Below are 19,150 nucleotides of genomic sequence, written 5' to 3' on the forward strand. Positions count from 1 at the left end.
AGTGGCTCTCTAAGTGGTTTTTAATCAAGACATTTTAGTCCTCATAGAATCATAGCATCATAGAACAGTTTGGGTTGGAAGAGACCTTTAAAGGTCATCTAGTCCAACCCCCTTTGCAAGAAGCAGGGACATCTCCAACCAGATCTGGTTGCTCAGAGCCCCATCCAACCTGGCCTTGAATGTTTCCAGGGATGGGGCATCCACCACCTCTCTGGGCAACCTGTTCCAGTGTTCCACCACCCTCATTGTAAAAAATTTCTTCCTTCTATCAAGTCCTTCCTCTCCTGCTTTCTATTGCACAGAGCTCCTTGAGGCAGGGACTCTCTCATGTAGCATGTAGCACTGTAATGACTCATTACCAGACAAAACTTCCCGTGCTAAAGGGGTAAATAATGTAACTACGACACATTACATTCCTTAATCTAGGTCAGACCTGCTGTACTTCTCCATATGGGTGCTCTGCGTAAATCATCTACAGCAACTTACCCAAAGTGAGGTTAGTCCATTATATCCAACTACAATACAACAAGCAGGATTGTACTTTGAAGTCAAACGAGCAACAATTTATCCTGAATGCTCCATAGACTCTACGCTTTCTGCTACCCTGAACGAAAGAGAGTGGGCAAAATGTCAGTATTGTATATTAAGAGTCCATTTGCACCCAGAAATGGATTGATGGTGTCAGAAGATTTAACCCTGGGCAGGAGCAAAAAAAACCCAGTCTATCTTGCTCATAAACATGTCTTGTTGGTTTTTAAAATTAAAAAAACCCACACAAGGCAAAGTGCACCTTTCTCTCAAGTCAGTACAGAGGCACAGAGTGCCGCATCCTGTATTGAAGGGATATGTTTAAAGCAACAAAACTTTCCAGTTCTGTTTGGTTTTACCATCTGTTCTGATGCACCAAGTGCAACGAAGCTATTAAGGTATACAAGTGAATGTCAGCACTGGAGAAAAATAATGCATGGTTCCTGCTATTTTGGCCATGAGAGCTGGAGATCGGCACAGATTTGTGCCAATATCAAACTGTGGCAGCCTGGTGATACACAAACAGGCCCTGCTCTTGGGATTTTGTCTTTTAGAAGACACAAAGCTGAGACCACTAGTAAAATTCCTGTATACACCTGCAGCACAACTATGCAGTACATGAAACAGGCAGGAGATATCTGCCTGCCTGGTGGAGGCAGAAACCTGGTGGTGGGTGAATGCAGACTTGCAGCCAAACACTTTTACAATTTAGTTCTTCCTTCAGCAACTCCTTCACCTGAGCCCTGCAATTCTCAGGTGGGAAGCCTGGACTGTTTAGTAATCCAGCACAAGTACAGATTCTGTTCAGCAGGTCAGGTCTTCCAAGGCAAAACCTGGAAAATACCTCCAGGTCTCTGACTCCCAGCCATATTTACTCGCGGTATCTGTCAGATACTAGATATCTCTGTGAACTGCATGGCATTCTAGAGAATGTAATCTCTAGCAAACAAGAGATGTACACAAGATGCATGGAAATCAGCTAATTTGCTCGTAGTTGCTACTGTGTCCTTCCCCAAGTATCTCCTTTCATGACTACTGGAATATTAGGTGGACTGCAGGACTCCCAAACAGCCAAGTTCAAGTACAAGGGTAAGATAAAGTAAGTACAGCTGTACAGGAATTATTCTGATGCTACAACTGTCCCTCAACAGATGCACTCACTGCATGGACAATCAGTGCCTGCAGGTTATCCATGTTCTCACAAGGTTCCCTGCTGCAACAACTCTGTTCCTCCATGCCTTCTGTCTTTGGTACCAGACATCACATATTGCCTGATATCCTCAAGCCATTGAAATAAATATGGGGAACCATCTTCAGAGACTCAGAACAAGCCCAATGCACCCTCCTAAAATTCATGCTCAACTTCCTTGCTTCAGTTTCTGCAAGTTTCCAGCTCTTACTGCTGGTCCACATAAGGCTGATGCTCCAGCCATGGGCAGAATGACCCGAGTTCACCCTGCTCCCTCTCTCACTGTACTTGTCTTATCTTAAGCTGACAATTCTTTGGGTAAATCGGCTTAGCAAGTTGGAAGGGCAGCTCCAGAGAGAACAACCCCAGGATTAGCAACCCCTCGATACCTCAGCATGGCTGGATCCCTTCTGCACAAGCTCCAGCCTGCATCACACTTTGCAGAGGGGAAGCTGAGGCCAGCTGCCCTCATTAACACCGTTCCTGACCATGCTGAGCAGAGGTGATAAAAGTATTTTCCCTTGCAAGGGCCACTAACCTTGGGAATGGCCTCAGTCAGAGCATAGCTGGCTTTGTCACTGAGCCACACCTTCTCCTTAGGTGAGAGGCCTGCACCAACAGCCTGTAGCTCTGACAGGATAGATCCGTAGGGCATCACCTGGATTTTGAACTCAGGCTCAAGGGTGGAGTCAAGCTGTAAGTGCTCCCTCACAGCTGGATCCATCATCCGGTCACCATCAATGAAGAGCCTGAGAAACAAATCAGACAGAGCAGATAGGTGGGACCACATCTGACAGTGGTTGGAGTAAAGGAGGGAAGAAGAAACCATTCTGGTGACATTTCAGGGAGAAAGGAGATCGTTAATTACACACTACACTTTGTCCTATATTGTTTTAACCACTGGCCTTCACACAGTTTAAATCCTCCTTTGAAATTAAGAGGTATACCCTGCTGAGAGGAAAGGAGCTGACAGCATTTTTGTTTGTAGGACACATCCAAAATGGCTGCATCCCATCACCGCGCTTCAAGCAGGAGAGAGTAACGGAGGCAAATAAAAGCCACTCTCTTAATTTTTAAGGGCAATATCTGGAAATGGAAAAGCTACTGTAGTTCTAAGTACCACATTGTTCTCACTTTCACTGAATGGGAAAGTTCAGCTCAACTTTCACATGCAACCTGTACTCACCCGGCTAAGTTTTACATCAGATGCACCTAGCTAGCAGCTTGGAGATGCCTCTAAGAGACTTGTGCTTGCTGAGGCTCCTTATATGGGGCAGTCACAGGAAAGATGTCTGCTGTCATAAGGCAGCCCTGAAACTTTTCTACACAGTCCCTGCAGTTTTGAAGTGACTCATCAACGACATTAGAGAAAAGTCTTCCAATGTCCAGGCCAGCATTGGCTGTTACCCACATTTCACCCATGGCTTCGAGGGCCCTCTGTGTTATCTCAGGGTGACAGACAGAGGGGTCAGCCATCATGCCCAAGGTCACCCAGCAAGTCAGCCAAGGTGCTGAGGAGCACAGCACAGCTGTTGGCTGCTTCTCTAGCTCTGATCAGGGAAGAAGAGTAATTAACATTGAAGATAAAAGTGCTTAGAAAGGACACTAAAGTGCCTGAGCGTAGGCGTTTTGAAAAGACAAATGCTTTGCTAGAACAGTTCTCCCACAGAAAAATGCATCTTGGGGGACAGAAGAGGGGAATACAAGCACCTGATTGTGTTCATTCCTATGACGGCGTATGCAAAAAACACAGGATTGTACTCAACATCAGAGCCTCGGAGGTTGAAAAGCCCTGGAAAATAAGAACGCCAAGAATCACAGTCCTGGTTCATCTTTTGCAACATTAGAAAAAGCCAAAAATAATCTCAGCAAAACACAGTCAAGCAATAAGTCGTCACCAGTGGAGGCCGTGGGTCCAGCTCCCACCCAGCTGCCCCACATCTTGCTGCTTTTCCGGCAATCCTAAGTTTTTGCCAGGAGATGGCACCAGAACTGCAGTTTAAACACTTCCATCGGGCAAGGAAATTGGGGTTTAAGTTCTAAAGGAGGGCTGGCTCGGAAGAAAGCAAGTACAGGCACAAAAGACAAGGACACATGGAAAAAAACCTAGCGTCTGCCCCTTCTGGTCTGTGCAATGCAATAAAAGCTCACTTCCCAACAGCCAGCAGACTTCAAAGTTACAAGTTACCATTTCATTCCAATCCTTCTTTTGATACTCGAGGGAAGAGGGAGACACAACAGGCAAGACTAAAATACTCCGAAAAGGCCTCTCATTTGGGTGCCTCCAACAGCTCAGATTCAGACTGCATAATCTTAGGGCTTTTTCACAAAGGTTTTATCCTGCACAACTCCAGGCAAAGCCAAGTGGGGAAGTAGATGTTCAGCTTCTCCAAACTCCTGATTGTAGGGTCAAATAAAAACCCCAGGGTATCCAATCAGCTGAAATGAGTTACTCAAGGCAATAAGGCCAGCCAGCAGGACAGCTGGGAAAAGAACCAAGACGTCCTAAATCAAAACCCAGCACTGTACTCATTGAACTGTGCAAATTCTGCCACCAGAGTAAAAATAGAGTTTGATTCTCCCCAGGGAAGGAGTAGGTCACTTGAAAGCAGGAAAGAGCCACAAAGAACTCTTTACTGCAAGGGTACAAACTTCCTCACTCAGCTGACTCCCAATGCAGTAAGGCGGCAACAGCCTCCTATGTGGCTCTCTCTCTGTCCCCAGAAATTTGTTTGGAGTTTAATACAATGAATTGAATTAGATAAATTAAAGACAACTTCTCCCTCTTCCACCTTTAGGATAGGAAATCAACCAGGCACCCAGCAATAAGCTTCTCTCATGACCTCCTCTGGTCCTTCTTAAAACCCTCGATTCATAACCAAGCTTGGCTTTGCTGGAGACATTTAATCTGAAACCACCTCAGGGCACTAATTTATCATTAATTTAATTGGAGATGCGCCTGAAAAGGCAATCTCTGCTCATGCAGGCCTCCCCAGGGAGGAGTCATATTTAGCACTCTCAGAAGTACTTCTTTCATGAAGCAAGCTCTTTGCTCAGTGTCCCAGATCCAGGAGAGCCCACAGACCTTAGCAAGCTGGCTTCACCCAGCACCAGAGACACTGTGCTGGCAGTGCTGGAGCTAGGAACACAGCGCCTTCATTTCTACCTTTTCAGATCAGACACGGGGCACAGGCATTAGCAGCACTCACATCCTGCCAGGGCTGTGTTTCCACTGCATTAGTCTGTGCACTGGTGATTTCTGCACAAAGGATACACAGCACTAGAAACAACAGTCCTGGGGAAACAACTGCTGTTTCTGGCCATTCTCCCATCCTACACACCGGGCTGCAAGCCAGGGTGTGGAGATCGAGTCATCCTGGGGCCCCAAACATGGAGAGGACTCTCTAGTGGGACCCTGGGTTGAAATGATCTGGAAATACAAGTTGAACCCTGACTTACTTGTTTTAACCAAAGCACTTGCAAAACACTGGAGAGGTAGAGACCGACTTAAACAGTCATGACAATTAGGAAGATTACTGTGAATGCCATGTACCCTGCCCTTGCCTTATGTATACAGAGCCACATGTTGCATTGCTTTGTTTATAGCCTAGCCTCCACAGCAGAAAACAGTCTCCATCTTCTCATAGGGTGAAGCAGCATCAGGATATTTTACATCCAGAAAATCTCACAGGTCTTTTTTTTTCTGCCTTCAATCTGTTCAGGCTTTATATACAACCTTCCTTTCCCTTTGCCTCGGCTGTTTTTCAAAGGTGGTGATTTGCTGCATTTCCTAGGCCAGAAACGTACTCAGGAACTGCACTAGTGTAATAAGGCACTGTGTAGAAACACAGGCTCACTGTTTGTGATCTGTTATCGCCACTGCACTTGATACAAGATAACTGACCTCTAACAAACACGTTGGCTGTCCTAAGTGCCTCTCATCCTGGCACAGTTCTTCCTTTCCAAGACAGGAAGGACACTTATTTTGTAGAAAGAACTGAGAAAGGAGATGCAAAGACTTACATGCTACTTCATCCAAGGCTGTTACCACAAACCACAGGACTCTCCTCTCAGCCATTTTTGAACGGAGTGCTACAATTTTGTCTCTCCAGCTGACCCCTGCAAAATACAATATGAAAAGCTACAGTCACCAACTTTACTGGGGATGATGACACAAACACAGACCAACACACTGGATTTTGGAGGTACCCAAAACACACTGTGCTTGTGCTCCTCACTCCTATCTCAAACACATTGCCCTCCAGACATCCATGGATTAATTTTGTAGTTATCTAGCTTTCAGCAAACGGTTATTCCAAGTTTTGAGGGCGAAGGGGCCATTAGCTGAGGTCCAATCACCTTCTTGACCTATTAATAGTGTATCACATTGCCCCGCAGTAGTGTTTTTCTCACTACTTTTTAAGAGGAAAGCAAAGGGGGATCGGGCAGTAGGAACAGTCCTTGTCTATTGGGAATTAAGGTTCTCACCTGTGTAACTCAGGTCGAGCGTGATGAGAGGCTTGCAGGGGCGCTGAGGACAGTCTGTCCAGATTGTATCGATTAGGTTTTCTTTGACAGGCACTAGGTCATGGCCAGCACTTCTCAAGGCTTTGGACATCCTCTTCCACTGGTCTGCAAAAGGGAAAAGAGTCAAGAGGGATGGCTTTAAAGAACACACACTGGTTGAACGATGGCCCCTTCAAAGGAAGGGGCCACCACAGAGGCTCTATCCCAGTGCAGAATCATGCTAGATCCAAGCTAGATGAGACGGGATTCCAAACAGCCACAAGACTGATCCTTAGCCCATCTGATTCAAGTAAAAGCCTGCCCTTGCCTCCAGTGACCTTTGGATTGGGCCTCATGTTCTGAAGCATGAGTAGATGGATACTCATTCACCCAATACAAATGGTATCTCTCTAGGAATGTGCTTCCTACAGGGACCGCTGCAGAGATGCCAAGACCACCAAGCAGTAGCAGCAGCATGAGTTTTGCCTGGGTGTTCTGGCTCACATGCTGGCCAAGGCATTCAGCAAGTTTGTACTGAAGTACCCATGACAAGCCACAGTACAGACAAAAGGAGGTGGATCAGGACTCTGCTTTTCAGGTAAGGTCACTGTAAGCCCAGGGAGTAGTTCTCATCCCTTCTGGTTTGGAGTCAATGCACTGCTGTGGAGCTCTTGTGATACATGCCTAAAACCAAAATCCAACTTGTTTTGCATGACAGTTCAATCCACCACCCCATCTGAGCTGAAACATGGCTAGCTACATACCATCACACAATAGCTTAGGCAGAGAAGCGAGGAAGCAAAATCTAGTTGCCCAACCCAGAGTTATAAAATAAAGTAAAACCAACCAGCCGGAATAATGAAAGGGTCCACTCCCACCTTCGAGCCTTCTGGAAGGACACTCACTAGCCAATCTTCCTGAGTTGGTGTATCTTTCAGACCTACATGGATTTTAAAAATAAATAAATAAAAGAGGTTCAAAGAAGATGTCATATTGAAGCACTTCCACACTACCCAAAAAGTCCAAGCTAATGCATCAGATACATCTACTCATGAAAGTCTAGACCCATGGGCACAGGATACTGAAGTAGGAGCAGCAGTGTATCCAAGATGTCCCTAAAATCCTGCATGATGGAGTATCCCTACAGCCCAGCTGCAACATATGCAAAGTGACCAAATAGCTTGTGATTGTTCTCTGTTTATCCGTGGAGCAGTAACCCAGCCTCTTACATACCCATTTTCATGAGAGTCCAGTTGTTATCCATTTGATGTGCAGCCTGCAGGAAGTAGCGTCCATCTGTCCACATGGCTGCATGCTGTTCAGTTACTATGGCAGTACCTAGGCAGGAAGGCAGAAAGATGCAGTGATTTAGAGGTGGGCAGCCACCATGCAGAGACACAGACAGCAAGGGGAGTGTTTGAAATGCACCTCGATTCCCCAAAAGGCAGCTCTGCTCACTGTTCAAAAGTTAGGTCAGTTTCAGTGGAGATACTCACTGTTTCCCCTGCATTATGACCTTCCAAATGCTACGATAGACAGTATGTACAAGGATGCAGCTTAATGGATTGCCTCAGAAGAATTCAACTTAAGCATATCTCAGCCAGTCAGCAGAACTGGGTAAATGGGGCTTTCCAAACCTTCTGTAACAGAGACTGTGGTTTCCACTTGGCTGTTGTCACAGTAACATATACTGTACATCCCCAGACTCCATCTCATCTTCTTACAGAGAGGACGCCTGGGCTCTGGCCATCCACAAGAAACAACTGCTACTAGGCTAGCAGACGTGGGTATCACTCCCAGCTGTCAGCTGCACCCCTTTTCCAAATGTTACAGCTCTAGCAGAGATGGCTGAACAGGAAATACGAACATAAACTTCTGTTGGTTTCAGTATCTGTCCCATTCCACTGACTCCGGATGGCGGGATGCAAGCAGACAGCTGAGGGGCAGTGACATCTCACCAAGCCACTCTAACTGCCTCGCCCTAGGTGATTAAAAATAAAAAACCAAGGCAGAAACAGAAACTGAATCCAAGTCCTTTGAGTCTCTGCATCTTGATCATACTCTCTGTCACCAGAAATTCAAGCCCAGATTAGCAGAGCAGAGTTTCCAAATATGAATTCATTGTCTTCTACCGAACTCCCCTAACACAAACCCCATTTTAAGCTGCTTTAGCCTGAAAACATGAAGGAAGAAGCACAAGGTGAGCCCCTGCATGTAACCTCACTGATTTGCCGAGCACTGGGCAGGGAACACGGACCTTCCAAGTACATAACAAGAGCCCAAAATAGAGGAAGGTTATGAAGAGGCTATGCAGAAGGCGTGAAATTAACACAGGATTCATGTTATCCATTAACAGCAGCCCAGAGCCCTGGATTTATCACCTTCCACATGATGTCCCAGAGTAGTTCATAGGAACTGATGAATGGACCCTCCAAAAAAATAGAAAGCAGCATTTATTAAATCATTTTCAATTGGGTGGGGGGGAAATACCTCAACAGACTGAAGTGACTTTCCAACAATCACACACCAGAGTAAGTTGCAGAACTTAGGGTACAGCTAGGGTAAAAACTAGGTCTCTTGAAACACAGACCTATCCTACAGCCAAGAAAACATCCTGTCTCGGCAAGATAAGCAAACTTTTCCACAGCATTCTGTTTCCAAATGCAGCATTTCTGGCCCTGGCTCTGTTTAAATAGAAGGGCTAGCTTAAGTCCATCTATTATTCACCTAACCCAAACGGGCAATGTAAAAATCTGTTCGTACTGGCTGCACATCAAAGGAAATGACCATAGGTTACAAGCACCACGTTAAAGAGTTAACAGGATTTTACTTTACAAGAGGTTCATTCAGGGGTCAAACATTTTCTGAAAACTTGTTATTGCACTGATATTACATAATTCCAGTGGTCAGCCAAGACATAACTCTGCAGACGCTGAAATGGGAAGAAAACAGTCCAAACAAGCTGGATAGGTTTCCTTTTCCATCCTGCCTCTATGCCATGAATGAGACTATTTCTTTACAGGGGAATTATGTACATTAGCAAGAACCTAAGTTCTGGAAAGGTACCTGCAGAGCCATCAAATCCAGAGATGAACGCCCGTCTGCAATCACAGGGTGCAATGTACTCACTCTAGAAAACAAAAGAGGCAGCAATTATTTATAGCAGCGGGGGGGGGGGGGGGGGGGAATCAGCTGATAACAAATACTTCGATAAGCTTTTTCTCCTAAAGGACGCCATAGAGAGAAAGAAACGAGTTAAAAAATCCTGGGCTCCACTCCACTGGAACATTTAATCATCTGTGATTATATTGTATTTATGTCCAACTGTTTTGGTTTTTTTTTTAAGCTGCAGCACTTTTCTCCCACAAACGTCTGTAAACACTGAAGTGTTTCAGAGTCTGCAGATGTTTATTTCACACTCAGCCTCCCCTTTGGGCAACAAACAAATGCTGCCTTTGAAGCTGCAATGTGAAAGGAAGAGAAACCAGAAGCACCCCTTGATCTTGGAGACAAGACTAATCAGCGCATAAAGTCTGTAAAATTCACTATCTCCAGTGAAGTCCCCTCACTGGCATTTAGAAGAATTCCTTTAAGACTTTCTTTTCCACAACAACGACATTGAAAGAAAATCATCCAGGTGGTAAAACTGTAAAAACTTTAACTCTTAGGACCTTTCATAATCAGATGCTGATCCTCTCACGTCTTCCTTGCCTACTCAAAACCCAACTGCAGCAGAAACCACCAGACTACAGTTTGGTGGTTGAGAGGGAATCAAAGACTACTAGTCCATCCTCATCCCAAAACCATCACATCTGTAGACACATCTGTCAACAGCATTACAAAAGAGCTCAAGTATGTACAGATATCTGACATCCACAGGAGCTGCCAAAATGAAAAGAACAACTATACCTTGAAATGGCCCACACACCATTTTTATGGGATCCCATTCTGGCAAGTTCGGAGGTCAGAACTGCTGAGTAGGCCTGTTAATTAACGAGTGCAACTCAGCAAATCAGCTTAATCCAGGCTGACAGTGCCAATGTTTGAGCTGCAAAACCCCTGGATTTGTACCTTGCAAACGGTCTGAAACCAAAGTATTTATCTGCCCATAAAGTTTCTCTGTCCCAAGCTGTGCTGTGGCAAAAGAAACACTTTGTCGACTGAGCTGAGAAATCACAGCCCGATTCCCAGGTGGTTTTAGTTCCTACTGTGATAGATACTGCATTTCCCTGTCTCTGGCCAGGGCTATTTTTAAATCACCTGATTGTTAGAAAATACTCCCTTCAAATCTGTTACTCTTCACTGTTCTAAAGAAGGCAGAGAATTCAAAGCACAGGAGTTAAAGAGAAGCACAAATCGCAGCACCTGGGACCAACACTTTACTTCTGCTCCCAGTCACCCCACAGTCCAAACCCCTCCAGAACAGCTATGTCTCTCCCCTCCCCGGAGACACCCTAGGTAGCAGCTACCAATCATTCACCACAAATGTTCTGAAAGTGAGCCTTGGGACAGCAAAATCAATGGCCCAAAAGAGGATCTGGTTGAGCAGCTTTCACTCATGATTCCCAAGGAAGATCCCCGGGATACACTCCCAAGAAATCCTCTATTTTATCCAACCACTAACGAAAGTTGGCAGAAATGGGGCAGGTACTGAGACCACAGGTGTCCTCATCTCTGAGCCAGTCCAGTTCCCTGTGCCTCTTCCCGTCCAGCCCCAGAGACCCCACAGGCTGTGACATAGGCTCAGTAGCTGTAAGGAGGAGAGGGGTCAAGAAATCCACCTCAGGAAGGGATGTACACCTTTGTACGCCTCTAGCTGATGGCGTGGATCTGCCTCAGCCCACCACAGCATCACCACAACCACTAAACCCCTTTAAAATAATGACAGAGGCATCAGCAGGTAAGAGAGGACAAAGTTGTTCTGGGAACAGAATCAAGCACCCACTTCCCATAAGATGAAGGCAGAGCGATCCTGGACCTGAGGAGGATTCCCTATTTCAACATTTTCTAATGACTACTCAGCCTGTTGACTGCTACAGCTCCCACTCTTCTCCACTTCTCAGCTCAAAGCTGGGACACCATCACTCAGGGTCCAACATCTAAAGGGGATGCTGGAAATTTCCCAATGTGGATGATATCACTAAGTACACCTCTAATCAGACCAGTGATTTCTCTTCCCTTTCTCTTGACCAATGCAGCAGAGACGATAGGCTGGTTTGCTTGTGCAGACAAGCAATCTCACATTCACAGAAAGGGTTAACACTGAGATAGCTGCATTAACAGCACAGAACAGTGAAACGGATTGAAATAATTGAAAAAAAAAAATCATTTACAAGGGAAAAAGAAGTACATCAGCTCTAGATCTGATAAGAGCTGACATAAACTAACCAAGACCTCGACTGAGTGAGAAATAGCTCACGCTGTCCCATTCACAGACAAACCCAGGGAATGTTTTAAGAGTTTACAATGAGGCAGATGGGCTTTAAAAGGGACTATGAGGGATCTGGAGGGGAAGATGGTTCATTCATCTGTCAATCTGAATTCTTGCACACCCACCTGTTCTGTTCCATGCGGCAACCCCCACTGTGCAAAGATGAGCCCATGTTTCACACCAGCTAAAATTACAAGGGGAACACCTGTGTACGCCACACAAAGTACAGGTCACAGCACAGTCAGAACAAGGTATTTCCCCAGGGCTTGTCTTGCAGCTCCAATGGCCTTCAACCTGGCCCTCCTCAGGCCTTTCACGTCTGCGTTCCACCATACCTGTCAGTCCTTGACACACAGACAAAAGTGGGGGCTGCATCATAGAAACCTTCAGCTAAGCCAGGAAGAACCCAAAAAATCAGTGGTGCTTATCACCAGAGCCTGCATGGTTGGGCCATTAACATGTTAAAGCTTATTCTACCCTAATGTCAACCAAAGATCAGCAACAAAAAGTGCAGCTCGCTGCTCTCAGAGCTACGACACTGATGCCATTAAAGAACAAACATTGCTGTGTACTTGCAGGGAGGTGGGTATTCACTGCCAAAAACCTAACTGCATTGGTAAGATCTGGAACAGGTCAGTGCAACCTGTGCAGAAACCGCCTCTTGCTTTACGACTCCACTGAGTCCTCGGCTCTGAACAAGCCTCCTCAGAGGAGGCTGCCCTAAGCAGAAGATAGCATATCTGCCAACCCAAACCCTGAGCTGGGCAGGTGCATCCTTGATGTGGAAGACCAGCGAGATCTGACCAAATTTGTTTTCACTGAGTCAAGGCCCAGAGGTGGAAGCCAGCCCCAGCTAAGCTGTCACTGGCTCTAAACCCAAGCTCTAATTCAAACATCACTCCCTCTCATTAAGAAGAAAGCTCCGCCAATCTCTGAATATTCCCATACGGGCAATCTCCAGATCCAATGTAAATTGGGTGACTCAACATAGAAATGGATCTTGCATTTACCACTGCAACACCCTAAAAGCTCAGACAGGCAATTTTAACCTAACCACAAAGGACTTAAGTGCCTCATTTCCAAAAGCATGGCATTTCATCCCTTCATGATCCTTTGACACCTCCAGCCACAAGATCCACCCAGGATTCATGAAAAGAAGTGAGGATCTTTGTACATACTTCAGCCCGCTTTTGGCTGGGACTGCCCTCCTTTCTCACTACCCTTTGGATCACCCTAGTCCCCAAGGAAACAGTCCCATTCTTCTGACTTCTTATCACTAGCATCAAAAGTTTCAAAAATCAAAGCAGCCAACGTTCATGTCTGGCTGCAAAAGCCACAAATCCAAGGTATTAGCAGCCTTGGGTAAGCCAGAGTCAGAGCCAGCTGTGTTTGAGAAGCTCTGCAAGTCTCCCAGCTCCTTACACAACTAAGCACGGACAGCAAAGGATACAACTGATGGCAAGCCTCCTGGCAGTATTATAACCTAAGTCTTCTGGTCCTGGCAGGAAAACCAATATTAAAAGCATCACAGAGCTCAGAGCTTAAACATTCCCAGAGTTACAAAAAGAAATCAGTCAGCAAGTTGCAGCATCGAGGTGTCAGCATCAGTTCAATCCAGGGGTTCCTTTGCAACTTAGAAGGGAGTAAAGCTTTCCCCAATCTAAACTCTGGGTCAACACCACAGAAGGGAAAGCCCTCTTTGTTGATGAGTTCTCTGATGTGGATCCCACGACAGCCTCAGAAACAGCTGAGAGAGGCAAGGACAGCAATCAGTAGCTTGTGCTGTGGGGAGGAAATGGGTCAAGCCACCAAAAGCTTGGGTATCATTAAAATGCAGTCTTCTGAGTCATGAAGGGAGCTGCCTAAGAGCAAAATCTGACTGCAGGGCTGTGAAGTTCTTACTTGCATAGAGGAAACAAACCCCTGCTCAGAATGGGAGGAAGCTGCAAATCTCAGCTCATCACAACTTACCTGGAATCAATAAGCCTGTTCTGGGATTAACAGGTTTCCGCCAATGCCTAAAATTGCACCAATTCCCAAACCTCACAGACAAAATCCTGCACTAGCTAGGAGTCAGGAGGCGCCAGAATCAGCAGCTTTTAGTAATCGTTTCCATTCAGATAGATTCGCTCTGCAGAGAAACCTGACCAACTCGCCCGGCAGGAAACAGCAACATGGGGTTCTCTGCTTAACTGCACTCTGTCAAGGAAAAGAGAGCAACAGAAAAACCCAGAAGTCCTGAGGGTCACATTCTTCAACTCACATGACAGCATTTAACATCTAGTGAAATGAAACCGGAGTTATATATGGACAGAGGCAGCTTGAGGCAGGAATGCAGCAGACAATAGCAGCTGCAGAAAACGCCTTCTCTCTACCTGCCCAAGTTTGGATCTCCCTAAGAGGAAACACAACACTGCACTTACGGTCCCAGGGCACAGGCAAGTCTGGACCCAGCTCACTCCAGTGCCAAGTCAAGGGCAAAGGTTGCATTGAGTTGCATTTTGCTCTCGTGCACCCTGGGGTAAAAGACAGTTTTGGGTGTGAGCCAGGAAAGCTTCAGGTCTTTTGTTTCCTGAAAATGGTGGAGGAGGGAAAACCCTTGGTAGTTCTTGGGGCTTCTAACAGAGCGGACAGAAGAGTGAAACTAGCATATGAGGAGGCAGGGGAGATAAAAGGCAATTCAACAATTTAAAATCGATGTCACAGACTACAAAAATCTTAACAGTGGAAGAAGCACACAACATGGTTACTGCCATGGGTTACCACCCTGGGCCCAGGCTCCCCTCCTGTCTTTAGCACACAGAACAAGCTGATGCAGAGCAGCATCAAAAGGGAAGTAGCACTGTGGCCTGTTCCCTCCCTGCCTCTCCAAAGACCCCTCTACGTGGGATCTGAAGGGCTTTAGCACAAGGCAGCAAATTCCAGCAAGAACTGGATCTAGCAAAGGGAAGGCTCTGCAACTAATTCTTCGCCACCTCTCTTAGGAGCATGTGTTAATCAGGAGGTGCTAATGGAGAAACTAAAGCCCAGATAATGCCTTTTCCTCCCCCAGTAAACCCATTCTTCCCAACAGCCAGGATGGAGACAGCAAGTGCTCTGGCAAGCTCCCTTTTTTTGCAGCGTGAACTCCCTAGAGACAATCTGATGAGAAACTGCCAGTGGAACATCCACGCTGATTTGTTACAAGAACATAAAAACCTCACTCTCCTGAACAGACTCCAGAAATTTTTTCCAACATGATGTTTCTCAGGTTACCCAGGCTTTTATGCTAGAACCATTAAAGTGAGTGAACAAAGGATGATTTTAGTTATCCTGGGCTTGTATTTTTTTTTTGCAGGGAAGGAAAGTACAATCATTCCCATGATCCACCCATGCATACCTGGTGGGCATCTCCAGAGGGCACTATGTAGGCTTGCACAGGCTCTTGGACATACTTGGGACTCTTCATCACCTGACGCAGTTGCTTCAGCAGCTCTGTTGTAATTTTTGGACTCATCTTCCTACCTGCAACTGAAACAAAGCACAAAACTTCAGAGCTTCCCCCGGGCCACCCACACACATAGACCGGAAGCTGTCACCACTGGAAACTCCCTTTGAGGATAACTGTGCCAATGTTACCCCTCAGCCCAGAATTTCTCCCATCTTCACTCATGTTCCTTGAGAATGAGGGACCAGGTTGAGGCCAGAGAGTCAAAGCTGGTCTATCCTGTACAGGCCCTTTCCCATGTGAAGGACTGGCATGCCCAGTGGTGATACACACGAGCTCAACACTCTTGCCAACCCATCTTGCATGTGGACAGCACCAGGAACCAGAGCACCTCAGATATGCCCTATGACAGCCAGAAAAGGTCTTGGCATGTGACGTTGAATGTGCCAGGTACGCACAGATTAGAAGTAACCCCACCTATCACGTGCACAGAGGGAAACCTTCTGTCTTTTCACTCAGAGGGCAGAGATCTTGTGGCTTATAAACCACACGACCATAGGCTGCTGGGAGAGCAAGCCATGCACATCAAGAACTCCAAAACAGATCAGTTAAGAATCCAATTTTTAGAAGCTTCACTATAGCCCAGGGTTTCAGAGTGGATTGGTGACCAGATCAAGTCAGACAAAAGAAATCTACTCCCAAGGACATACACGGGGATGCATTCACCAGCCATATCTACCTTTGGGCTGCACGTTAGCTCAGTTAGCAAGAACACAACTATAACAGGAAGAACAGCCCACTGATCTCTCACAATTGACGGCCATGGAACAACTAGGGAGGCTTAAAGGAACCTTCTCTAAAGACCTTTTACAAATGCTCTGCAGATCTCAGCTGGTGTCAGGCAGGCAGGGGTGGGGCAAAGGCTGGATGGAAGACATGGATGGAGGCCAATCACCCTCCCTTGCTGTGGTTTTGCACTGGATGTGTCTTTGGCATTGCAGTGAACACCAGCCTCTCAATTTGCTACTCAGAACCATCAATAGCTGGGGCCCGCTGTGAGCACCACGCACAGTGACGCATAAGGCCACATTGCTATGCTGGCACGAGTGAAGGCTGCAATGGAAGGCACCAGCTAACTGCAGAGGACGGTCGAGCTGTGGGGGAGGCCTGGCCTGAAAGTCTATGAAAATCAGGTAACCTGAACCTCTTCAGAGGTTCTCTCCATCTTTTCTTCACTCACATCTCCAAATGGTGCCCAAAGTGGGATAATCCCCTTCCTGATTCGCTACCTTTCACAATTTTAAGAACCTGCTGGGATCTTACAACTTTAATGCTGTCACTTTGCAGGGCAAGGTGGGTAGGCTTTGTGCTGCTTGAATGCCGTGCTATGCAGTATTTTATTCTGACCAGTTCATTTCACAGCTCATTTCACAGCCATGTCCACAAACAGATCATACATGGGAGAAGCAAATAGAATGCAAGTCTCAAACATTTTTTTTTGCTTAACCAGGCACTTATTCTATTTACACCTCAGTAACTACTAGGAGCCCCAAGTGACATTACAGTTTTATGCCAAAACACAATAAGGCACAGTCCCTGCCCTGTGATGTTTGCCATCTAAACCGGACGGCAGAAAAGCTGTTTCCATTTCACAAGCCATAGGAATCCATGATTTGACCAAGGTCACACAGCAGCACCATGACCAAGTCAGGAACTGAATTAAGAACCGATACATTCAGGTGTAAAAATCTCAACCCAAGACCACCATTCACACATCTCATCACAGGAAGTTTAGAGCACACCAGACTTGTGTGTGACCGACCGTGTGCCCATGGGGACACTGTGTTTTAAAATCCAGACTACAAGAAGCAAATCAAGCTCAAAAGGCACCATACACTAAATCCTCCAATTGGTATATCGACTCCAGTGCTTTCGTTGGGATTAGATTACACCTCAGATTTATTTCCAGGACCAATTTCATAGTTCTACACGGTGTTTGCAAGCTATGCTGAACTTTATTACACTGCGATTGTTTCTGTCTGTCCTCTGTAACAAGCTGCTGTAACATTGTATAACATTGCTACTGATTTATGTTCAGACAGAGGAAACACAAAGGAGAGAGAGCAACAACACAGTGACTAGCCAGCAGAAAAGAATCTCTTTCTACAAACTCATAAGGACACAGCTTCCTTTCCCGACCTGTGCTTTATCTCCAGGAGCCTGAAAGTCTCATTTAAACAGGCAAGGAATGACAAGCCTTTGCCTTTTAATAAAGCTCCTTGCTGACAAGCCATGGTTTCCTTAGCAAGCAAGGAAACTATGTCTCAAGGACAAAAAAAAAAAAAAAAAAAAAAAAAAAAAAATTTAAAAAGTACTCTCACTGTTGAAAGATTTGCTTGCAACAAAACCTGTCTCAAGGAGGACATCTATTTTAGATAGCCCCCACAGTATATGAAATCACTTTTAAAAAATCCTCCACAAATCTTCCAATAAAATTGTCTTCATTTTCCAGAGAAAGAGAAGCTATTTTCTCCCACATCTTTGGTAGTCATTTACTCTGGTCCCCCTATAATTTTTAACAGGTGACCTTTCCTTTCTTGGCCACAAGTATAAGCCTGTACAAAGTCAGAACAGCCTTTCTATCATTATTTAATCACTCCAGTGATTAAAACCAAACACAGGTGAAATGAAGGTAGACAACTTAGCAGTGCAAGAAACAGCACCATTCCCTGCCCTAACTGTTTCAAATATATCAGGCTGCAGCATTACCTGCCTCTCTAGTTCCCCACGTCTGGACGTCTCTTGCCTCTGCTCACACAAAATACCATTCAGCTCTTTGCTTGGCCTTCATAAGCTCCACTGTGCCTGAGAAAGCAAAGGGCAAAATGGAAGCAGCTAACAAACTTTGCCCCCCATAAAACATTTTCATCCCCCAGCAAAGAGCTGAAAATGCTTTAACACCATGTTCCACTGGCAAGATTAGAGATGTACTGAGGGTGGACCATGGTGGAGCAGGAAACATCAAGGGCCAGGCATTTGCTTGTCAAGACTTACGATTAAATCTCGCAGCATGTGCTGTTTTACATCAATTTGTTTCTCTAATCATTCTGTGAGAAGCCACTCCCCATTCCGCAGATGGGGAAACTAAGGCAGAGCAAAAGTAACATGCAAAGTATCACTGCAGCATGATGGCAAACTTGGATACCAAAACCTGTCACTGTCTAGACATTCATTATCTACACCACACTGACTGCAGGAGTCAGTTCTCCAAGGGCCCAAGCCAGATCCTGCCTGGACAGCACCTCCACCAGACACACAGGGCAAAGAGCAACATGAAAATGCTGCGGGAAGAACCACACACCTCCGCCTGCCTCCCACACGCACAGAGCAATGGGCTGCTGCAACCCCAGGCACCAGCGATGTCGAGGGCTGGGGACACCGGGCTCGCTGGGTCAGGGTCTGCATCCCTGCCGCGACAGAGAAGGGAGGGGAGGTCAGGCTGCCTCTGGGTCTGCCTGCAGCTGCTGTGTTAGACCACTCTGTTTATGTCCTGCCTGCTTCAGATAGGCACGTCCTTCTGATAATTTCCTCTCCCTTTTCACTTCTATGAATAAAGTTGTTCAAAATACACCCGTAAGCCTGCATTGTCAGGAACGAGCAACACCACTTCGAAACCAGGCCTCTCTGGCCTGAGGCTGGCCACATGCGGCCGTGCACTGAGGCACAAACCCCACCGCTTGCCCCCCAGGACCCGCCTGCACCCCTAACTCACCGAAACCTCCAGCCCCGCCTGCCCCCTTCAGCCAGAAGCCTCCCCCAGCCCCACACAGCACTGACAGGGCCACTTGGGCCTGGACACGCCGACCTGGCAGGGTCCGGATACCCGGCGGACAGGGCCGGGGGGAGGCCGTGCCGCAGCCCCCCGCAACGGCGCCCCCGCATACGTTTAACGATCTCCGCCGTTAAACCCTGAAGCAACCCCCCCGGGGCCTGCCCCTGCCCCCGCCCCGCCGCTCCTCACCGGCCGCCGTCCCGCCCGCCGCGCCGCCGCGACGTCAGCGCCCACGTG

The 19,150-nt window shown here is 46.6% G+C and overlaps 1 protein-coding gene across 1 annotated transcript in view; it reads right to left on the reverse strand.

Moving 5' to 3' along the window:
- Positions 1-19,150, reverse strand: part of XPNPEP1 (X-prolyl aminopeptidase 1) — a 31,397-nt gene extending 12,247 nt beyond the window's left edge. Inside the window, exons 1-9 of the mRNA XM_086752168.1 lie at positions 19,103-19,150; positions 15,034-15,164; positions 9,290-9,353; positions 7,457-7,561; positions 7,071-7,163; positions 6,206-6,349; positions 5,741-5,836; positions 3,428-3,509; positions 2,256-2,466 (exon numbers count right to left, since the gene is read on the reverse strand). Coding sequence (XP_086608294.1) covers positions 2,256-2,466; positions 3,428-3,509; positions 5,741-5,836; positions 6,206-6,349; positions 7,071-7,163; positions 7,457-7,561; positions 9,290-9,353; positions 15,034-15,150 — 912 coding nt within the window. The 5' untranslated portion in view covers positions 15,151-15,164; positions 19,103-19,150. The remainder of the gene's footprint in view (positions 1-2,255; positions 2,467-3,427; positions 3,510-5,740; positions 5,837-6,205; positions 6,350-7,070; positions 7,164-7,456; positions 7,562-9,289; positions 9,354-15,033; positions 15,165-19,102) is intronic.

This window comes from Chlamydotis macqueenii, chromosome 7 (genome assembly GCF_036417535.1).
Source record: "Chlamydotis macqueenii isolate bChlMac1 chromosome 7, bChlMac1.mat, whole genome shotgun sequence".
NCBI lineage: Eukaryota > Metazoa > Chordata > Aves > Otidiformes > Otididae > Chlamydotis > Chlamydotis macqueenii.